Here is a 23,769-nt window from a genome sequence, read left to right as displayed (position 1 = left end):
ACTTGGCTTGGCTCGGTCCTTGAGCCTGACTAGCCAACTTAGCTTGGTTTGGTCAGCAGCTTGAGCCAGCCCGGGCCAAGATCAAGCCGAGTTCACTATTGAGACATTTCCGCAAACACTTATACTGCACCTTCAAAATCCACAAACACCTAGGTAGGGTAGGACGCAATCCGCGTCCAGCTTCCACACCCTTCTCGAATAGAGAAACAAATGTACACATTTCGTCATCAGGCAATGCCAAACCGACTTCAACCCCGCTTTCTTCGTCCGTGCTGTCTCCAATATAAAAGCTTCCCACTCTCTCAACCGATACCATCTCTGTCTTCCTTGGCAATCCCCATCCAAAATCCATTTCATAGACCCACCAACAAGAACAAATCTATCACCCAACCGAGTCAAAGTTCTATAAAGCCTATTCCAGACATCCTTTGTTGAGTCATTTTATCAAACAATTGGTGAGCAACATGCCAACATCAATGACAAAGAAACTGAGTCACCAAACTAGTTCAGTCCGAGCTGGATTCAATCTGGGCCGAGCTGAGCTGGAGCCTACTCAACTCGGCTTGAACACATTTTTTAACTCAAAAAATCAACTTGACTTGGCTCAAACTCAGCTTCAAACCGGGTCAAATTGAGCCTTTTCGAGTCGAGTAGAGCAAGCTAACCGAGCTAGCTCGGTCGGTGTACACCCCTAGTTCTCGCTAAACCGCTCCCCTTAAGTGTCACCCACTTGACAAATCCACCCGCTTGATTTCCGTGCCAGGGATTATTTACAGCATGCCCCACCAGATGAACGGACCAAAAACGTCTACAATGCGCTTAAAGCATTGAAAATCTGTGGGACCTAACCATGTTGTATATGTGAAATCCAGTCAGCCCATGATGTGAGAACCGTTGCGTTCAGCCCTGTCAAAAAGCTCATGACAGGTCACACATGATGAACGCCTTGGATGAAAGATGCTTACTATCGTGGCCACCAAACACAAACCCACGGTTGACATCCATCCCCAGTGTTTCCCGTGATGTGGCCAACCTTAGTCGTGGATCTGGCTGATTTTTGACTACAAGGCCTAGCATCCAGTATCGCAGCTGATGGACGGAGTGGATTTCAAACAGACAACCTGGTGGGTCCACCGAGCTTGTACGCGCTGCCTAAAACAAGCGGGTGGGGGATTCGGGTCCCAGATGAACGACCCAGATGTGACACACGTATGCCGCCTGGCTGCCGCAAATATACTCTTCAGCATCTCCTCGCGCGAATCGCCTTGGCACATCTTCTTCCGAACAGAGAGAGAGAGAGAGAGAGAGAGATGAAAAAGGCGATCTTCTTCTTATTATTCTCCGCCATTTTTCTTCAGAAAGAAGCTCTTGCAGATGGGGTCACCCCTCTGGAGGCAAAACAGCTGCGAGACGAGGTATCTTTCTACACCTCTTTCTACCAAAACAGAGAGATTGAGAGAGCTTTTGTATTCATTTCCATTTGAAAATTCTGCTGGAACTGAAGAATTAGGTGTTTTGGTTTCTCTTTTCTCCCATAGATTTGAGTTTTCTTTAAAGGGTGTGTTTGGAAGTTCAATTGAATTGAATTGCACTATTTCAATTTAATACTAAACAAACTGCCGATATGGGTTTCCACCCTTTCCATTCATAATGAGGGATTAGCTCCCAGAGGTCCGATTAGAAAAGCACAGAATTTCAATTGAGGATGGGGTTGTCTTCGTGAATTAATTTGTGGCACCCCCATTTTGGTCGTTTCCTCGATTTTGAATTGGTTGAATTGCAATTTGATTCATTATAGTATCCAAACGTGCCTATAGCAATTCTGTTATGAGTACTAGTGAGTTTGGATTAGAAGGAAGTAACATTTTTATGTGAAAATTCACATCTACATGTTCCACGTATGGAAGATGAACTAGCATGGAGTCTGACTGTGGAAGTTGCATTCCCTTTAGGGAAAGAGGATTACATGATCCTTGTCGGCACTTTCGATGTGTGCATTCCCTTTATGGAAGTTCAGAATTGAATTGCACTATTTCAATTTAATAATGAACAAATTACCAATGTGGGTTTCCACCCATTCCCTTCATAATGAGGGATTAGCTCCCAGAGGTCTGATTAGAAAAGCACAGAATTTCAATTGAGGATGGGGTTGTCTTCGTGAATTAAGTTGTGGCAACCCCATTTTGGTCGTTTCTTCGATATTGAATTGGTCGAATTGCAATTTGATTCATTATAGTATCCAAATGTGCCCATAGCAATTCTGTTATGAGTACTAGTGAGTTTGGATTAGAAGGAAGTAACATTTTTATGTGAAAATTCACATCTACATGTTCCAAGTATGGAAGATGAACTAGCATGGAGTCTGACTGTGGAAGTTGCATTCCCTTTAGGGAAAGAGGAGCACATGATCCTCGTTGGCACTTTCAATGTGTGTACTAACTTGGCCCTTGAGTTTCTACTAGTGTAGCCCATGGTTTGGTGATCTGGACCATTGGTTTGGTGGCCTCCATGGTTGATGGACAATGCCCGAAATGTCTACCATTGATCTGGACCCTTGAGTTTCCTTTCTCTTTTCAGGTTCGCTTCTGGGACGAGTCACTTCTCCCCTTCTCCACTCTCTCTAGCGGAGAAAGCTCTTCAAGCTTTTAGGATGGAACGTAGATGTACTTTTTTATGAACTATCTATTTGCAGGCTATCAATTGAATGGTTAGTTTTCTTCTATATGGGAGATTTGATGGGCCATGGTTCATCCTTGTGGGTCTTATCCGATCAACAGTTTGGATAAGTGTGGAGCCACTTGTTGGTACTTAGGCCTTGAGGATGATATTCGTGACCTTGGGTGAAGGCACATATAATTCCTTTTTAAAAAAAACCAATAGTCATACAATGCAAGGATAATTAAGAAATATGCCCAACAATCAATTGATTATAATAACTGGGAGAACTGACTCTACAACCATTGTTAGCTGCTGTTGGAGATTTGAGGTCACAAACCCATGAAATTAGAAATAATAATTGCAGCTTCCAATGAAGTGAAGGTCTTTCGCAGCATTCAATTTCAGAAATTTGGTAGATAGTGATCCATGTGTTCTTTGATATAGGTGCGTGAAATGTTCTATCACGCTTTTGATGGATATATTCAGCATGCTTTTCCTCTTGACGAATTAAGACCCTTAACCTGCACGGGAGAAGACAGTCTTGGTGGTTATGCCTTGACCCTAGTAAGATAATACCTTTTTCCCATATTTAACTCCTTTGAATAAACATATATGCAGTGGCTCTTTACTTCTACAATGGAACAGGTTGACTCTTTGGATACATTGGCCTTACTTGGTGACCGTGAGCGATTTGCTGCAGCAGTTGAATGGATTGGAAAAAACCTTCGGTTCGATATTGTGAGTAGTGGACAACATGATAAGTATTTTCTTTTTGTATGTAATTATCTTGTTCTCATGTTTTTAGAGAGGCAAATGGGGTGGCTATGATGATGAAGAAGAAATGAGGTGTCTACTTCCTTGCATGTGCAGTGATAGAGCATCTCTCATTGTTGGCAACACCTTGCCCCTTTCTTTTTTTTTCATCCTTGCGTCTGCCTTCCTTTTTCAATATATTTTCTTGCCGTGTCCTAAGGAATCATGGCCCATGAATGAACCCCCCATGACCACACCAGAGACAGACCTTCAATAGATCCAGGCAATACCCAGGATACTATTTTCCTTTTTATGAGATAGTTTTGTGACTTTAAATTTTTTTTTTTTTTTAAATTTGAGCTACACACGCACGCACGCACGCAGGGAAACGAGTACCATGAGGTCGACCTCATGGGAAGTTCCCATGAGGTTGAGTTGTGTGGGCCCCACCATGATGTGCGCCGAACATCTACCCCATTAGTCAGATGCACCATTCCATGGTAGGACACGGGCTTAAAAATCAAGTTAATCCATGACTTGGGTGGGCCACACCACATACAATGGTCGAGAGGGGTTACCCTCTCGTTAAAACATTCATAATCATTTATTTGGGCCCACCGAGATGTGATTCACAGATCCAGCCCATTCATTGTGTGTGTCCCACTTGGATGAAGGGTCAAACCAAGTTTTAGCTGCATCCAAAACTCAGGTGGGCCGCACTTATGGCATACCTGAGTTTCATATAAGGCTGATTTTTGGGATGTACCATAACCTAAAGGGGACCCATCAAATGCATGGCGTTGATGTTCGACACACATCACGGTGGGGCCCACACAGCTCGACCTCATGGGAAGTTCCCATGAGGTCGACCTTATAATAGCATTTCCTTGCACACACACACACACACACAAAATCATTGATCTGATCTCTTCATTTGGCAACTGTCATTTATATTGCATGTGCAGGATAAAACGATTTCTGTGTTCGAGACTACGATTCGCATCCTTGGGGGTTTACTTTCAGGCCATCTTATTGCAAGCGATTATGCCACGGTATTATCAATATGGTACAGTACTCATGGTACTGAGCCCATTTTAATTTCTTCTTCTTCTTCTTCTTCTTCTTTGTTGATTTTATCATGTAATACATATGTAGTTGTCAAAAAATGTCAATGGTGTTGAAAAATATTGTGTTTCTTAATTAAGTGGCTTTAGATTTTTTGAAATATGGGGAAGCTATTAATTATATCTTCTCATTATTTACTTCTTGGCATTTGGTGGTTTAGATCTATAGATTTTATTCAGAGAGAGAGAGAGAGAGAGAGAGAGAGAGAGAGAGAGAGAGCATGGGCTCATCCAAGACTTGGAATTTCATCATTTTCGGGCAAAGTATATATTTCAACGAGCTTATTACAACCATTGTGTCAAAATTACATACGTACACTAATTAGAGATATTAAAATTGGTTTAGTAATTAAACTCAAAGCCTTGTAAATATACTATGCATAGCTACTTTTGGATTACAGGGGATTCTAAATCCAGGGTGCCAAACACAACAGGAGGATTTCAAATCCAGGGGGTTCCAAAGCCACCCTCCCAAACAGGCTTAGGGAAGTCATGTGACACTGTGATCCATTTTTTCATATTTTGCATCTTTTATTTGGAAAAAAGAAGAAGAAGAAGAAAGAAATCCTTAGTTATGAAGCCTACTACCTTGCTTGGCTCCAATTTGTACATCACAACTTGTACTACTTGAAGGTCTGACTATTTGCCAACTTGAGAATTGGACAAGTCCTTAGTAGGCTCAAATAATATGGTGGTGGTGGTGGTCATCGTCCACATCATCGTCTTCTAATTGGGGCCGGCTCCACAAATCCTATTCCAACATGCCACTATATCAAGGACCATATAATGCGGGGGCATTTTCACACAGGGCTCGAGTGGGGTGGCTTGTGAGATGCAGGGGCACACTCGGGGTGGGTGGCCTGTGTGAGGCAGGTGGCTCATGAGATACGGGCCCCACCCGTGTGACTCGGGTGGCTCGTGTGAGGCGGTACCCATGTGATTTGGGGCCCACGAGGGGGGTTCGACCGAGGGCCTAACCCATGAGACGTGGGACTTGGGCAATGAGATAAAGGATTTATTCGCCATACTCTAATAGTTCGAGCTTTTAGAACAAGTGGTTAATTGTCCTACATTACCATATCCTCTATTAGACCATAGGTCATCAGATCTTTTCTTACTACCTCCACCCACATCCCTTTGGCCCTTCCCCTTGCACCATTCGAGCCTTCAACTTGAACCAACTCACTTTAACCATTTTACTCCTTTGTCTTTGTTGCACATGGACAAGCTAATCTTATTGCCCATTGTTGCTACTCTTATGTTCCCTCAAAGCATTTCTAATTTTATTCTTCCTTGTCTTCCAACTCATCCATCTCAACATCCTCGTATCAACTACGCTCATCCTATGAACATTCAGAACTACCCAACCATTGTATTAAAAAACGATCATTACACGACTGTAACGGTAACTACATAATGGTAGCAGTGTGATTCGTTATGCACTGTAGGGCTGTAACGCCCGTTCTATATAAAAAATCCCATTGTGTGCGCTATAAAGGCCGTTGTGGGGGCATAATGACCATTACATGATGGTAATGTTGGCATCCATTACACGTTACAGCCAAGGTGTCCCGTATCGGTATCGGTTGGCGTAACGGTGTCCTCCAAAACCGATACGGATACGGGGGCGTAACGGTGATACGGGGGCGTAACGGCCCGTAACGGCGCAAAATTTTTTTTTTGCCAAAAAAATATGAAAAAATATGGATTAAATCCAGAATATTCTAAGCATTCCAAATATGCATTCATTTATAAATTGGAACATGTTTATGGTGGTGTAATGGTCCACTCTTTGGTGAGAAGTTGTATCGGACTGTCTGATGAATTTATGAACCAGATAACCTGAATTTGACTACAAAATTCATATATTTAATTTTCTAACTATCTACTATCAATGATAGATATATTAGAATGAATGTAAAATGAAAATATCTTACATTAGGTGTTTGCAATTATTTTTGAGGAATTTCTCGAATATACCTGTGGTCCTGTGCAGTGTGGTGCACCATGCACGTGACTGTGATAGTGTAATTCCTGTCTATGACCTGTCATCCTCAAGTCAAGAATATTAAAAAAAAATAATTAGTAGTGTCTGATATACTCCCCTGCAACTTGATTAAGGATTACTTGATTGGTTGTCAGGGGAGCTATTTTAAATACAAGTTCGGCAATGTCAAGTGTGTGCATGGCTTCTTGCAATAATACTGTTGTGAGCTGTCTGTTGCAACAAATACTTACCTTAACACAAATATATACTCACAAGTCACAATCACAAGTCACCACCAAAATGAAAATCTGCTTTTTTGTGGTTGCTCGACCTCCACGTCATCGTCATCGTCACCATCAGGCTGAGGCTGTCCAATAGGTGTAGGTGCTACATATCCATAATATCCAGTGCCAGAAGGAAATACTAGATCAATGAAACTAGAGGATGACTGATCCTGACTAGGCAACGACTCTGACCCGGAATAAGGATATCCACCAGTGCCCGTCTAATAGCCATACTGGTGCCCATACTCAGTTGAGAATCTTGAGATTGAGAGTGCGTCTTGTGATGAGTAACTTGGATTTGGATCGGATATCTATAATCATATGGATATTGATCGGAGGGCTACTCCAACATGAATGTGATGGAACAGGCTCAGTATAACCATCATAATTCAATTCACCATAAGAATATCCATCATAATAACCAAGACCATGAGCCTGCTGATGTTCCGAACCTCTCAGACCCGGTGCACCACTAGATGTACCCACCTCCTGCTGGCTGTATCGTGACTCGGTACACTCATAAGTCCGACCTCGTGTACCACCTCGTCGCTGTTCATCGACATCGTGATCTGTAGACGGCTGTATAGGGCACTGAGCAACACCAGAAGTGCCAGCACCAGGGGCAGGGGGGTCATCGTCTTCATCCGACACGGTCACGCTACCACTGCTCGTACTCTTTTGTTGATCTTGAGCCGTATCTGTACGTGGCATAAACGCTGCCCCTCTTACTGGGTCCAACACATCTGCACGACTCTTTTGTTGCGCTCTGCGTATTTCTGGGTCATCAATTTCCAATTCTTCACTATCCTCTTCAATTTGTTTTTCCCTTGTTTCCAACCAAGGTAGAAGTGGGTTATCCTCATTATAAATATTATCCAAGTTTATTGGACAGTAGTCTCCGTCATCAGCAGCTGTAATGCTCCTATGATGTCGTCGCATTCTTAGTTTTATATTGTAGTGCATGAAGACAAGTCTATCTAATGTTCTAGTCTGCAATCTATTCCTATTCTTTGAATGAATGAGCGCAAAACAACTCCAATTCCTTTCGCAGCTAGAAGAAGATGTTGTCTGGCTCAAAACTTTTACTACAATTTTTTGAAGAGCCTTCGTACTCTCTCCGAAATTAATCCACCATTCGGCCGGTTGCAATCTAGATGCTGTGCAAGAGCATCTCCAAAGCTACCAAGGCGATTTCCAAATGTATCTAATTCATTTAATGCCTTTATTTGCAGATCTAAGTCAGGCTCTAATCTCTTTATCACATTTTTTAGCCCGACACGAACTTCATCATCCGCAACAAATGATTGGGCATATCTATACCTAGGATTTAGGTAGTAACCTGCTGCATGAAGATCGTGATGGAGTTGGTTTGTCCATCTCTTGTCGATCATCTTCCAATAAGTCTGCCAACTTCTACAATCACGTTGAATTGCAAGCTTTATCTTATCCATGGCATCATATAGGAAGCCCATGGTAGGTGCTCATCGGATTCAACAAGACGGAGTACCCTCATTAGTGGCTCCATCACCTTTAGGATCGCCTTGACCTTCTTCCAATATTTGTTGTCCTGTATGGTGTTCACAACTTCGACCGGTATTCCTGATGTCTTCTTCCCATGTTTTGTATTGAGCCATTCTCGGGAAGCGAACATCTCACTCAACTCTTCTCTATGCTGGAATAAACTCTCTAATGCTATAAAGTTTGTTGCGAATCTAGTCGCCGCAGGCCTCAACAACTCTCGTCCTTTCGTGAACTTTCTCATTATTGCAACTACTTGATTATGGTTGTAAATAAACGTCGTCACTTCCCTTGCCCTTTCGACCATTTCCTTAACATTCTTCTTCTTCCCAATATCTTCCAATATAAGATCAATACAATGGGCAGCACATGGTGACCAAAAAAGATGTTTTCTCTTATCCATCAACATATGTCCTGCAAGCTTATATGTTGCTTCATTATCTGTCACAATCTGCACTATATTCTCCTCTCCAATCTTGTCCACAACTTTATCCATTAGTCCATTAATATAAGTAGAATTTTTTGTTGCCTCTGAGGCATCAATTGACTTGTGGTATATAGTTCCTAAGTGGCAGTATACCATGAAGTTGATCATGCTGCGTCTGGTTGGGCCAGTCCAAGCATCACACATGATTGTGCATCTTCTGGCTTGCCATACAGGTTTAAAGGTAGCCACGTATGCTTTCACATCCGCATACTCTGCATCTGTCCATTTCCCCCTAATCTCCTTAGCCGTGGGAGCTTTTATTCCTTCACCTACTTCTGCTGCTGCATCAATTACCACCTGCCAATATGGAGAATTGGCTGCGTTAGGAGGTATGTTGGCATGTATAAATAACTTTGCTGCTGCTCTACCTAATTTCTCAACGGAAGTTCTACTCCACATTTGTTTTATCTTCTTTTGTTTAGTTGATTCTTTCCTAAATAGGATTGGATCAATAGAGGGTCTCCTAGGCTCATTTACTTCTTCATCCAAACGTATAGGGGCATCATGTGAAGATGTCTGTCGTCGGCTCCCAAACATACGTCGTAACCCACCAAACCTACCCCCCCCCCCCCCCCACCCGCAACTGCAGAAGCAGTTGCACTTTCAGTTGCACTCCCACTGCCCCCCCTGTATCACGCACTGACCCATGCGTGCCAAACATGCGGCGACGTTCTTCCTCTTCACGAGCTAGACGCAAGCTCTCTCCTAGCTATAGTAAGTTCTCGATCTGAATCTTCGTCAGAATCAATAATATCTTCATCACGAATGCCCATATATTCAGGACCAAACACTTCCTGTCAGCTGCATCCAAAATATCATCTTTCTTCTTTTGTACAGCAGCACGTTTACCCTTCGACTCATTCAGACTAGCTTGCATTAAAAGCATTATCTCTTTCGGTACTCTACTACATGGCGCAACTTGACCCTTTCGATGTGCCAAATGTTGTTTTAGACGGGTAATTCCACCAGTCACTAGTCTATCACAATACTTGCACTTCATTTGGTGCCTAGTACCACCAACCCTCTCACAATGTTGCCATCCAATATCATCACTTACTTGTTGTTGGCCAGATCCAGACATTTCTTTAGGCTTAGGTAGACACTAGATAATTAGATTTGAGTATGAGTGTATGACCTATGTTAATAAAGATGATTTTATATTCTAACTAAACCCTAAGAAGCTCCAAGGCAAAACCTGTCCAATATAAGCAAATAAAAACATAAAGTCACTAATTCGAAAATAGAAAAAAATTATAAAATGACACCCCAAATCTGTAAAATACACATTAACATGTTCTACTATGATTAACACATCACATGGCATGATTAAAACAGTAAAACAATCATTAAAAAATTATTTTTTAAATTTAAAAAAGAAGGGCCATAATTAATGCGTAAATAGAAAAAAATATTAAAAAATTATAAAATGGCACCCCAAATCTGTAAAATGCACATTAACATATTCTACTATGATTAACACATCATATGGCATGATTAAAACAGTAATACAACCATTAAAAATTGATTTTTGAATTTTAAAAAAAGGGGCAAAATTCATGCGTAAATAGAAAAAAATATTTAAAAATATAAAATGGCACCCCAAATCTGTAAAATGCACATTAACATGTTCTACTATGATTAACACATCATATGGAGTGATTAAAACAGCAAAACAATCATTAAAAATTGATTTTTTGAATTTTAAAAAAAAGGGGCAAAATTCATGCGTAAATAGAAAAAAATATTTAAAAAATATAAAATGGGACCCCAAATCTGTAAAATGCACATTAACATGTTCTACTATGATTAACACATCATATGGAGTGATTAAAACAGCAAAACAATCATTAAAAATTGATTTTTCGAATTTTAAAAAAAAAGGGGCAAAATTCATGCGTAAATAGAAAAAATATTTAAAAAATATAAAATGGGACCCCAAATCTGTAAAATGTACATTAACATGTTCTACTATGATTAACACATCATATGGAGTGATTAAAACAGCAAAACAATCATTAAAAATTGATTTTTTGAATTTTTAAAAAAAGGGGCAAAATTCATGCGTAAATAGAAAAAAATATTTAAAAAATATAAAATGGGACCCCAAATCTGTAAAATGCACATTAACATGTTCTACTATGATTAACACATCATATGGAGTGATTAAAACAGCAAAACAATCATTAAAAATTGATTTTTTGAATTTTAAAAAAAAGGGGCAAAATTCATGCGTAAATAGAAAAAAATATTAAAAAAATATTAAATGGCACCCCAAATCTGTAAATTGCATATTAACATGTTCTACTATGATTAACACATCATATGAGATAATTAAAACAGCAAAACATATTAAAAAAAGTATAAATACCTATTTTTGACAAATTTATGAAAAATGGCCCACCAAGCTTTGATTCAACAAAATCTGCCAATATAATGTGTTTTTTTCCCAAATATCCAGCCAAGGTTGGTCGAAATTAGTAGTAGAAGGAGTGAGAAGGAGTTTGGAAGCAAGAAGTTTCGAAAAAACATCAAAAACGGAGCTTAAAATGCAAAAAAAAATGGCCGTTTTTCGACCGTTACGGCGCTGACCGTTACGGCTGACCGTTACGCCCGTATCGGCCGTTACGCCCGTATCGGGTCCGTATCGGCCGATACGGGTACAAAAATCCGAATCGGCCGTTTCGGCCCCGAATCGCGTAACGGTTCGTACAAGGCCGATTAGTGGTTTTATATATATATATATATATATATATATTTTAAAATTAAAGTCGTAACGGGCCGTATCATAACAGTAACAGTGGTGGCCGTTATGACCACCATTACCGTTACAGAATACCTCAAAATGGCTCGTAACGGTCGATACTGTCTCATAATGAGTCTAATATGAAGCCTTCGCAAATTATTCCTTATAAAGAAATTTCAACTATTACAGGACACCGGTACCGTTATTGGTATAGAGCGATCATGTAAAACTCCGGAGGCACATCTCCACTTCCTTCACCCAACTCTAATTCTATGAGCAGTATGCTTCTCAATCTCTCCACGCATGAATGATGGACCGAGGATAACGAAAAAGGTCATTTTGGTGTCCTTGGTTAACAATCTTAATTTACTCCTTGTTTCCACTCATTTTATTAAGGGCCTGTTTGATTTTTCGGCTCAACCGTAGTTATCTTATAAATGGGTAATAATTATTTACCTAGGTAATTACTACATCTTTCCCGGTGCAGATGTGATGGCTTACTTTTTTAACACTTAAATCGAGAAATTTATGAAATCAATGTGGGGCCCACCGTGATGTATGTGACTTATCCACACTGCTCATTCATTATGCCAGCTGACTTTAGTGCATGAGCCAAAAAATGAGGCAGATCCAAAGTTCAAGTGGACCACACCACATGAAACAACGGGAATTGAACGCCTACCATTAAAAACTTCTTGGGGCCCCTAAAAGTTTTGGATCAAGCTGATATTTGTGTTTTCCCCTTATCCATGTCCATGTGACCCTATGAATGGGTTAGATGATGAACGAACCTCAATGTGGGCCCAATGAAGGAAACAACTCTCAATAGGGGACGAATTAAGGCCATTGTTTCCTTTCGTGTGGGCCATTTGAGCATTGGATCTGCCTCATTTTTCGGCTCATGCCCCAAAATGTTCTAATAAAACAGATGGACCGCGCGGATATATCATATACATTATGGTGGGGTCCATAGATTTAAGTTAACACTTTTGGACCGGTTTTCGAGGTGGAATTACTCTCCTATTTTCAAACTATGTGAAAAAGTAGTAATTACTTATTTGGCAGGGTTTACATGTATCATGGAAAATCAAACATGCCCTAAAATTATATTCCATACACTGTTTTAGTTCGATTGATTTAAAAACTTTAGATTCTAAAGCATCGCTCCATGGTTGTAGCCTTGTGTTTACCCTCTCCATCATCTCATCGTTCAAAACCATGTTAAAGGACCTCTTCTTGTAAATGCCTCGTTAACTCGTCCATGACCAATGCAAAATCATATGGGCTCAATGCAGACCCCTTGTGCAAGCCCACAATAATTGAAAACTCACTTGTCTCTCCACTACTTGTCCTCACATTTGTTACTGCTCCCTCATACACATCCTTAATCATGTCACTACATCTTGTTGAGACTCATTTCTTTCACAACCCACCAAATTATCTCTCTGGGGACCTTATTTTATGCTCTCCAAGTCAATAAAAACCATGTGGAGATCGATCCTCCTCTCACCATTTTTCTTCATCGTCATTAAGTAGGAAAATGGCCTCAACGGTTGACCTTCCTTGCATATATCCAAACCAATTTTATGATACACCCGTCTTGTGCCTTAATCTTTCTCAATCACTCTCCAAAAGTCCCATAATATGACTCATTAGTTTGATCTCACGATAGTTAGTGCAACCTTGTATGTCTCCTTTATTCTTGTAAATAGGTATCACGGTTCTTTTCATTTGCACCGCGGTAACATGGTACTTTTCCTCTGAGAGCCATTGTTATCAAAATCACTTTGATTGATGATTCCAACCATATGTAATCAATGGCTAAGAAAATGGATGGTCCATATTGATTATACTATAGAGGTCTAATCATTGATTTGAATTGTCCATCATGTGGGACCACCTCACTCAAAATCCTTTTGATTGGATGATTCTAAACATCTCGTCAAGGGCTCGATGGGTATGAAAAGAGATGGTCCATATGCATTATGTTAGAAAAGGTCTAATCACTAATCTTGAGTGGTCATTATGTGGGGCCTACCATTGTTTGCCATCCTTTGCGTTGGGTTGTGAGTGGTAGTGATGCATGCACTTACTATTAGTTGGGGCCTCAATTCCCCTTGCATCTTTTGTTTTAACCTTTTTGAGAACGGCTAAAACTTAGTGAAAGAGAGCCCCCGACCTCACCCAAGACGGTGCGACCCTTACCGTGGGGCCCACCTTGATGTATGTATTATGTATCCACCACGCCATCCATCTATTTTTCCATATCATTTTAGGGCATTATTCCAAAAATGAAGCAAGTCCAATTATCAGGTGGATCTCACCATAAAAAACTGTGGTCATTGACCATTAATGGGCCACAAAAGTTTTGGATCAAGTTGATATTTGTTTTTTCCCTTCATCTATGCAGTGTTCAAAGTATCGGTATCGCTACAAGTTTCGCTAGTCAAGGATATGGAAACAATATCGATATCCCTGATAACTGGAAATGCGGGGAAACAAGGAAAAAACGATAGAATTTTCATTGAAACTTCACGAGATGTTAAAATACATATATTTGCATATTTAGGAATAAATAATTTGCAAAAAGAATGTATACACAATTAGTTTCCATTTAATGGGGGCTTAAAAGCATGTGTCGTTATAGGTGAGGGTTTGATTCCCTCCTTGGCTTTACCCGATACACATGGTTGTGGGTGATTGCATGTATCCGCAGGGATTAGTCTCACTTCAAAAAAGAGGTGGGGACACCCTATGTCTTCAAAAAAAAACAAAAAAAGAAAAGAAAAGAAAAAGCATGTGTCGTTATAAGAAACAATCTAACCATCCAACCATCCATCCCAAAGTCCATCGATATTACAGAATATCGACAACTCATGATATTTTCCCAAGAGATCATCAACAATTGCAAAGGAAATGAAAGATTATGGTCTTGATATCAGCATGTTGCGATAACAATAATATCGAGATATTATTAATATTAGCAATGACAAATTGAACATTGCATACAACCATGTGCTTGTAAAAAAATTTGAAATAGATTTTTTTTTAATAAATAAATTTTTTGTGATATCTCTACGTTGGCGATATTATTAAAATATTGCCGATACACTTGTCATTCAAGCGTCACCTAGAATTTACACAGTCGAAAATATTGGTGATATCGATTCATCGGCAATACAAGCAACACTTGGAATTTACACAATTGAAAATATCGGTGATGTTGATACGTTGGAGATACTTAGCAATACATTGCCGATACCTGGGATTTCCAATACTACCGATGTTATCGGTATTGCCAACCTAGAGATAACGATAATATCAGAGATAATTTGAACAATGCATCCGGGCTTATGTGACCTTATCAATAGATTGGATGGTAAATAAACACTACATAAACATTAATGTGTGCCCTAAGAAGTTTTTAATGGTAGGACGATCAATCACCATTGTTTCTTATGGTATGGTCCACCTGATAATTGGTTCTGCTTCATTTTTGGGATAATGCCCTAAAATGATATAGAAAAACGGATGGACGGCATGGATACATAATACATACATCGAGGTGGGTCCCACGGTAAGGGCCGTACCGTCTAGGGTGAGGCCGGGGTCTTACCTGATCCGCTCTCTCTGGGGGGTTGAGTCTCTGCCTGGGGGAGTGGATTTTGATGACTCTTCAAATTTTAGAAAAAATTTAAATTATTTGAAATTTCAAAAATGCAAATAAATAAATAAAAAATCTGTTTTATTTTTAAAAATAATGATATTGTTTCATGAAAAACTTATTTTTTATTATTATTATTATTTATCGATGGATGTTGATGAGATTGCATTTTTTAATAAAAAATATTTTTTGGAGTTTTAAAATTATGAGAAAATAAAAAATCAGTTTATTTTTTTAAAAAAAAGTAATTATGTTATTTCATAGTTATATATGCATGTATCATGTGTGGATGGATTTATGATATGTGTGCAGATGCATGCATTGATGAATGAATGGATGGATGGATGTGTTATGCACGTATGGAAGTATCATGCATGAATGGATGCATAGGTGTCTATGAATGCATGTAAGTATGTAAGTATGTATGCATGCATGGATGATGTATATATGTATGCATGGATAAATTTTTGTTACTATTGAACTGGTTTTTTTTATGACAATGACTGGTTTGGGCCCTTATTAAATGGAAACTTATTATGTATAGTTCTTTTTTGCAATTCTTAAATAGAAACTTATTAAACATGTGTCTTTTATCATCTCCCAAAGTTTTATTTAAAAAATTCACCTTTTTCTCCATGTTTCCCTCCATTAATGCTGTGTTTCCAGGTATTGGCAATATCAATACATGTACATGTTTTCGTATCCCCAATCAACGATACATGTAATGATACTGATACTACATACATTGCATACAAGAATACTTGGGTTTGGAGCTAGTCTAGCCAGTCTTGGGAAAACCTTGTTTAGCGGTCTATCGTCACACCAAAAATCCTCCCAAAATCTGAAGCCAAAACTATCGTCCAACATGAATACTGCACCTTCCATAAAGCTCCTCGCGACCTTCATAACCGCCTTCCAAATCGTTGATGCCCTGTATGCAGTTGATTCCTTGGAAAACCACCCTCCAATTTCTGTGCAGTATTTTTAGTCACAACCTCTTTCCACAGACGATTATCTTCAGTTCCAAACCTCCATAACCATTTACCTAAGAGAGCTAAATTAATGGCCTTTAGCTCTCTAAGTTCCTCCTTCCACAATAGGTCTACATACCTCCTTCCACTTCAACAATTGGGACATCTACTTTTCTTCCGCTCCTTCCTTTGGAAGGGAAGATTTTTTATTTTTTTTTCACTAGCCAAATAGAATTGAATTTATATCAATGGGACTCTTAACTTAATAGCTCAGTTAGACTTCATTCACAAGAATCATGTAAGTGTATGCTACAGCCTATATGAAAGGAGATGTTATGAGCTGTACACAAGTCGAGTTAGCTTGGTCAACTCACTCAACTTGACTCGGAAAAGCTCAACTTGCTTCGGCTTGAAATTGGATTCGGACCAAGTCGAGCTAGTTTTTGGAGCTCGAAAAAATTTCGAGCCGAGTACAAGCTTGCCCAAGCTCGACTCGACTTGACTCGGATTGAACCTTGACTTGAATCGACTCAGATCGAACCTCTACTCGAATTGACTCGGATCGAATCGGCTCGGTGAATCGGTTATTTTGATATTGATGTTGCTCGCTGAATGTTTGATTAAATGACTCGACGAAGTGTTGTTTCCGGTGGATACACTCTCCGCGGGATCGGCTGGTGGCGAGGAAGGAATGGATACGAAACAACTCACTACAAAAAAAAAACCTTCACATTATAAGACTGCCCTCATATCTTGATTTTTATGCTGCTCGCCGACGTTTGATGAAATACCTGTAATGTGCTGTTATTGTTTTGCATTCGGTGAGAAATTGAAGATACACTCTATGCGTTTGAGAAAATGTCGCACAGGCTCGAACTCGGCTCAAACTAGCCTGAGCTGCTAACCGAACCGAGCCGAGCTGGTCAGTCAGGCTCAAGGACCGAGCCGAGCCGAATTCGAGCTGGGGTTAGCTATTAGCCGAGCTGATCCAAACTCGACTCGATTCGACTCGTGTACAGCTTTAGTTATGATAAAGTTCTACATGCTTTGTTCATCTCCAAAAATGCCCCTTTCCCTCTTGTAATCTTTTTGTTGTTTTTTTTTTTTTTTTTAAATAAAATATTATCAACCCTTAAAAAAAACTTCCTTTCAAGGTGCGATGAGTGTTGACTTAGGAATTTATTGATGCTGAAAACTAGCCCTGTCAGGATCTTTGTAACTCTTACTACATTGTTGAGCAAACCCTAAACCTGAAGATTGCATGAAATTCTAGTGAAGTAACATGAGCAAGAAATGAATGCACTTGCAAACTGACCTGCTTTCTGTTCAAACTAGATCTCTGAACATTTTCCAGCCATGAGCCTACTCAATTGTGTTCCACCTCTGTGGATATGTCCAAGGTGGTGTTTCCCAAGAACCAACCCTCTTTGCATCATCATCATCTTCTAAGCCTTATCCCAACTTATTGTTGTCAGCTACTGATCCTCTTTTTGACATTGAAGCTTTCATTTGAAGCTATCCGCAAAGGTTGTGATTCTCAACTTTCTTGCTTTTCACTTTCTTGTGATGTATCTCATCATGTCAGATGTCAACATGGTTGATAGTTCTTCTACTTGTTACCCTTGCTTTAGTTTTGAATTGTCGGTGGTTAATATAATAACCTCTTATGGTGATATGTACATCTGTTTAATATGATCACATCATTTTTATTTCTTTTTTGATCAAAAGAGTTGCATTGCATCAGTAGCAGCTTCAAGTTATCAATTCACTGGCCAGTCAAAGGAAATAATTTTACCCCCTTCGGCACTTGTGATAACTCGGAAGCTCGTTGTATGGGTTTTTGAATATCCTGTGGTTCACACATTTGATCTCTTTTATATATATATATATATATAAAATGTTTGAAGGGCATCTCTTATATTTTCTTTCAACAAGATTTGTGCTATTTATTATGTTGTTCATGGTGTTAGAAGCTTTCAATGAATCGTAAGGATATCTTCTTTGCAGGGCATGAAAATCTCTTCATACGACGATCAGTTACTTCATCTGGCTGAAGATTTGGCTCGAAGATTGCTACCTGCATTTGACACTCCTACAGGTACTTTGTGGAATTATATTTCTCATTTAGATGTTGAATGATTTCTGTGTCTCTTGGATATGTTAATAACTTAGCAGGTGATGGATGTGGGAACTGTGGGATGTCAATGAATGTAGAATGAATGACATCTTGTGGGGATGGCTATGTGAAGGATAATTCAACTATGTTTTGAGGTGGGCAATGAATGTGGTAACCGAGCCACTGGAGTTGTTGAGCTTAGTGTTTAGCGAAATTGGGTCTCCCATTTCTAGGTTAAACAATTATAATAACTGACCGTATTCCAAAAAATGCACTTGGGAGCTGATTTAACTTTTTGGATTAAGGCCATATCACCTTCTATCATCATCATTATCATCAAAGCCGGACGAACTTTTGATGCAACCAAATGGCCACACAAGCCTGTTTATCAAATGCATGAAGAATCCAACCATTTAGATTGTTTTGATTGATGATTTAGACGAGATCCATGGTCTAATGATAAATCTAATGAGATCAACGGTCAGCTTACACTGTGGGGCGCAAGGGTTCAATTGAATGGTCATTAGCTTTATAGGATTTATTTCTTTTAATCAGGTTTTATGATTAGATTGTGTTTAATAAGTTTTTCCCATTTTTATGTTCATCACTTCCTCGGTGGGTTACTTCTAGGGAATCAAACAATGACAAAATGACATGAAATTTATCATGTTTAAGATTGGATTGAGTTAGCTTTCAAACGATTTCACTTTAATAGTGGATTGAGTTAGCTTTCAAACGATTTCATGTTTAATAGTGGATTGAGTTAGCTTTCAAACGACCCTAAGATCATGCAATTCTGATGCCGTTTGAGTGAGTTATGGCCTAATGCAGGGGCATTTTCACACCGGGCTCGAGTGGGGTAGCCTGTGAGATGCGGGGACACACTCCGGGTGGGTGACCCATGTGATTTGGGGCCCACGGGGGAGGTCTCGTGTTCAAGACTCCTCATCGTGGGTGATTAATGCGCATTTCACACCGGGCACGAGTAGTGGGGTAGCCTGTGGGATGCGGGACACACTCGAGGTAGGTGACCCATGTGATTTGGGGCCCACGAGGGGAGTTCGGCCGAGGTCCTAACCCATGAGATGTAGGGTCTGGGCTATGAGATAAAGGGATTAATTCGCTATGCTCTAACAGTTCGAGCTTTTAGAGCAAGTGGTTAATTGTCCTGCATCATGGCCACTTTACATCAGGCCCATCTGGTGGTGACAGGATTCAAGAGTGTTTTGGTGATTTTCTATTTCATTACAGTTTCTTTCTTTTGTTTTAAGCCTATATAAGGCTATGCTTGAACGTGTAAAGCATTATGATGATATTTGGAATAGAAGAATCAGTTTCTTTCTTTCTTCTTCTTCCTCTTCTTTTTGTTTTTGGTGCTTGATTTGGAAGAAGATTTGACAGAGGGTTTTTGGTGATCACTAGCACTTTGCTAGTGGATTGTTGGGGTTCTTTCCTTTGATCCATTTGCATCCTCTTCCACGTTGCATCGCCTGTATTTTTGAGAAACTAGCTATGAGTGACCAAGTCCTTTTGGAAAAAAAGGAATCCATGCCAACTGATATGTGATGGCTCACAAGTGGATATTGGATAGGTACACCAACTAAAGCTTGCTTAGCAGTTAATGGGTTGATTTCTTTGTAAGCTAGTAAATGAAGATGGATTATGGCACGTGCCTCATTTTCATGCATGACACATTAGCACATATGGAACATTAGCAGTTGTGGGATGCTTGAAGTTGGATGGCGGCACATGTAGCACATGTAGCATGTTGAAATGTGTGGCGCATGTGGAGTGCTTAAAAAATGGTTATGGCATGGCCATAACGACCATTACAAAAAAAGGCCTGTAATGGCTGTTGTAGGGTTGATACCCTTCTTCTTCTTCTTTTTTTTTCGAAAAAAAAGAGAGGCCATAAAGGCAGTTTGGCTTGTATCATAAAGGTAATGGTGGTGCCCGTTACGGCCACCATTATCGTTATTGAATACCTTGTCTTAAAGATGGATGGCAGCACAAGTGGTACATGTGGCACAATAAGACGTGGTACATTTGCACGTTTGGGGTGCTTGAAGATGAGGTGGCACATGTGGCACATTGGGTCATGTGGCACGTTGACACACTTAATGATGGGTGGTTGTGCATGTCACACATTGCATATTTAATGAAATTAATTTTTGGTACAACCTTGAAGAAGATGAGATGTGTTCAGGATGTAATATGAGGTGCCAATAATTCTCTGTAATGGCCAATGTTTTTAGTATCAGTATTGATGGATGTATCATGCCCTTGCGATATGGAAACATATCGGATATTGCATGGGAAATATCAGATGTATGCATCATTGTTTTTTGGGAAACATTGGGAAATTAGTCGAATTTTTCAGTGAAACTTTAGGGGATGTTAAAAAAAGATATCATTATATGCTTAGAACTCAAAAGATTACAAAAATCAAGTACACACAATAAGTTTTCTTTGTATAGGGTACTAAACTATGCGTTGTTAGATAAAAGTGGTGCAACTGTATTAAAAATCAATTCATATAAAACATTAAATAAATAAATCACTAATATTTCTATAATTCATATTACTTATTAGCACATTCAATGTAGTGAATACTAACACTAAATTATGCCCCTACGATATATGGTGCATTTATTTAAAAATATATTTAAATTTTTTTATTTTATAATTAAAAAAATAAAAAATAAAATTTGGAAATAAATAAACAAGTGCTTATGTTAAGATCAATATACACTCACATATACAAAATAGTAGGTGTACGTAACATCTAGTAAATCTAATTGTTTTCAAATAAAATTATTTTCAATTGATTTTCAACATTTTTAATTAATAATATTTTTAAAAAAAAGTTCTGTCAATCTGTAAATCAGCCTCCAAGCACTCGAATGTGATTTTTTCAAACTTTAATTGCAAGTTAAATGGGTAAAATGGAGGAAATTTCAGATTTCCCCAATTTTCCCAAATTCGAAAATCAAAGGTCAAAACCTTTGTTGAGCATGCAAACTTATGTAAAATCATGAAATTATGAACTTCATTGCACTGTTTCCAAGGAATGTAAACAAGAACTGTTCAAATTCGCAAAAACTCACCAATTTGGGTTCCGGTACGCACGCTCTCCAATATTTCTGCCACTAACTCCCCTTTCCTCTCCAAACAATTGAAAAGGAGTGGTTGAAATTTCCTTAGGAATGTAATGAAAGCAAAGAGATCATTAAAAAAATAGATTATTTTTAGCGTTTTGGCAATTTTTTCAATATTTTCGTAAACGGGACTGACACGCTTAGGGTATTGTTGATTCATTGCAATACATAGTGATACATTGCGATACATTGTGACATATCGACCAATTCTAGGTTTCCTAACTAAAGCCCAATATCATATCCATACTGTGCGATACTGATAATATCGGCTGATATTATCGATACTGCAATCATTGGTTATGATTTATAAGACAGTATTTGTAAGCAATAAAAAATAGAATAATCAGAAGAATAAATTAAGAAAAGAAAATCGTTTGATGATTTTCCGCATTCTTTTATCAACAAGAAAGTAGATGTGATTAATGAGATGATAACTAAAACAAATGCTTCTGCTAAAGGACTGAAGGATGTGTATTTACGGCTCTCAATAATTTAGAACTCTAGTTCCTTTTACAGTCACCTGAATCTCAAGCAATCCACCTTTCAAGATTCCCTTTTACTCTTCTCAAAATTACTGCAGACTGCAGAAGGATATCAACAACCTGAAGCTGCAAGCTCTTTCTTTCCTTTTTAATTGATGTCAATTTTGTCCCAACTCTAGTAGACAGTTTGTAACCTCCAATGTTATCCAAGAGAGTCCAAAGAGAAAAATAAAATCAGCTTAGCAGAGTTACTGAGGGTGATTACGGCTTGGGCTTGCCAGAAATGCAGCCTGATTTGGATGTCACACATAAAATTGCAGTACCAGACTCAACAGATGCATTCCTATTTTGAAGTATCTTGGTATCCTAGCTGTGGAGAAGCCTGTGGACCTTGAAGATTAGCTACATGATTGTATTGTTGAGATTTTTCTATTTGCTACTTTGTTAAAGATTTCTCGTTTCTTTTTCATATTTTACATGGACAAGTGTGGGCATAAATGTATAGTCTTGCTAGAGAAAACATAGCTAGATCATCTTGTTGTATTGGCTATCTCTGCCACATTTATTATTATTACCATGTCATGATTCTTTTAATTATGATATGCTGCAGGAATTCCTTTTGGATCTGTTAATCTACTGCATGGAGTTGATGAAAATGAAAGCAAGGCAAGGTTTCTCACTGCCTTTGTTGTTTCTCCTGAGTATAAGTTCTTGTGTCAAAGGTTTTTTGTTCTTTTTTTTTGTTTTCCTAGTACTTCTGAAGCTATTAGTAGTGCATATCTAAGATAAATCTTATAGTTTGTTGATTCATTTATTATAAGACACTGGAACTTGGTTGCTAGATTGAGTTTTTGGTTAGTAATCCCCTCTGCACTTTTTTGCCTCACCAAACTCAAGTCAGTGGTTGATAAGACTTCAATTGTGGACAGTTGTTTTTGGTTTGTTGGTGCAACCACGAGTACATACCTGTGGGTATATGTAGAAGAGCTGTGACTGAGTCCTACTCTCCCCAATGTGTAGATGGGAGATATTTTGCCATAAGGCTGGATCCTGTCTGTGTGTGCATATCACATAAGTCAGGCTACCCCATTAATCAAGTGGTCATTCGCGCACACACACACACATGCATATAATGGACAGTTAAAAACTTGCATTTGATGTTAAAAAGATTGACCGACAATCTGAATTTGATTTGCATGTGAGGCTCCCTGACTGATCTGGACTGACTTCCAACCAAGGCATGTATACGATGGGGACCCTGATGATCAGGTTGGACGTCACTTGCATGAGCTAATTGGCACATGTAAGAGAGTAGGATTAGAGTAGCCTTGGCAGGGTTCTTTGTGCAGAGTTTGTGTGTGGACTATTAACAGTCTCAATTTCTTACTGTGACTAATAAATGTGCCCTCAATTCGGTAAGTCTTCTTACCTACAACACACAAGAACAAACTATTGTAACTGTGAATCTCAATGCTCTGTTTAGTTTTGTCCGCAGTATGAAAAGATGTGATGGCATGTATTTTCTAAGATCTTGGTTGAATCTTCTATGGTTTACTGTTGCTTTATGATCCTTGTTTTTCCTGTTTTATTTCATGTCCATGTCTGTGGTCTCTTCAGCAAAGTATCTCAAATTATCAATTCATTATTTGTATAGATAACGTCAACTGCTGGTGGTGGAACTTTAACTTTAGAGTTTGGGGTACTAAGCCGCTTAACAAATGATCCTGGTAATAATTACTATCTCTTGCCTTTTGCCAATAACATGAATGACTTGCTTTGATTTGTAGTATCTAACTTCCTTCCACACTAAAAAATGCTCATTAT

At 39.0% G+C, this 23,769-nt stretch overlaps 1 protein-coding gene across 1 annotated transcript in view; it reads left to right on the top strand.

Moving 5' to 3' along the window:
- Positions 1-1,257: 1,257 nt before the first annotated feature.
- LOC131232227 (alpha-mannosidase I MNS4) overlaps positions 1,258-23,769 on the top strand; it is a 40,078-nt gene continuing 17,566 nt past the window's right edge. The window contains exons 1-7 of the mRNA XM_058228423.1: positions 1,258-1,415; positions 3,103-3,222; positions 3,304-3,396; positions 4,377-4,463; positions 18,197-18,287; positions 22,556-22,611; positions 23,600-23,672. Coding sequence (XP_058084406.1) covers positions 1,311-1,415; positions 3,103-3,222; positions 3,304-3,396; positions 4,377-4,463; positions 18,197-18,287; positions 22,556-22,611; positions 23,600-23,672 — 625 coding nt within the window. The 5' untranslated portion in view covers positions 1,258-1,310. The remainder of the gene's footprint in view (positions 1,416-3,102; positions 3,223-3,303; positions 3,397-4,376; positions 4,464-18,196; positions 18,288-22,555; positions 22,612-23,599; positions 23,673-23,769) is intronic.

This window comes from Magnolia sinica, chromosome 18, assembly GCF_029962835.1.
Source record: "Magnolia sinica isolate HGM2019 chromosome 18, MsV1, whole genome shotgun sequence".
In the NCBI taxonomy this organism is placed as follows: Eukaryota; Viridiplantae; Streptophyta; class Magnoliopsida; order Magnoliales; family Magnoliaceae; genus Magnolia; species Magnolia sinica.
This window is presented reverse-complemented; position numbering and strand designations above follow the sequence as displayed.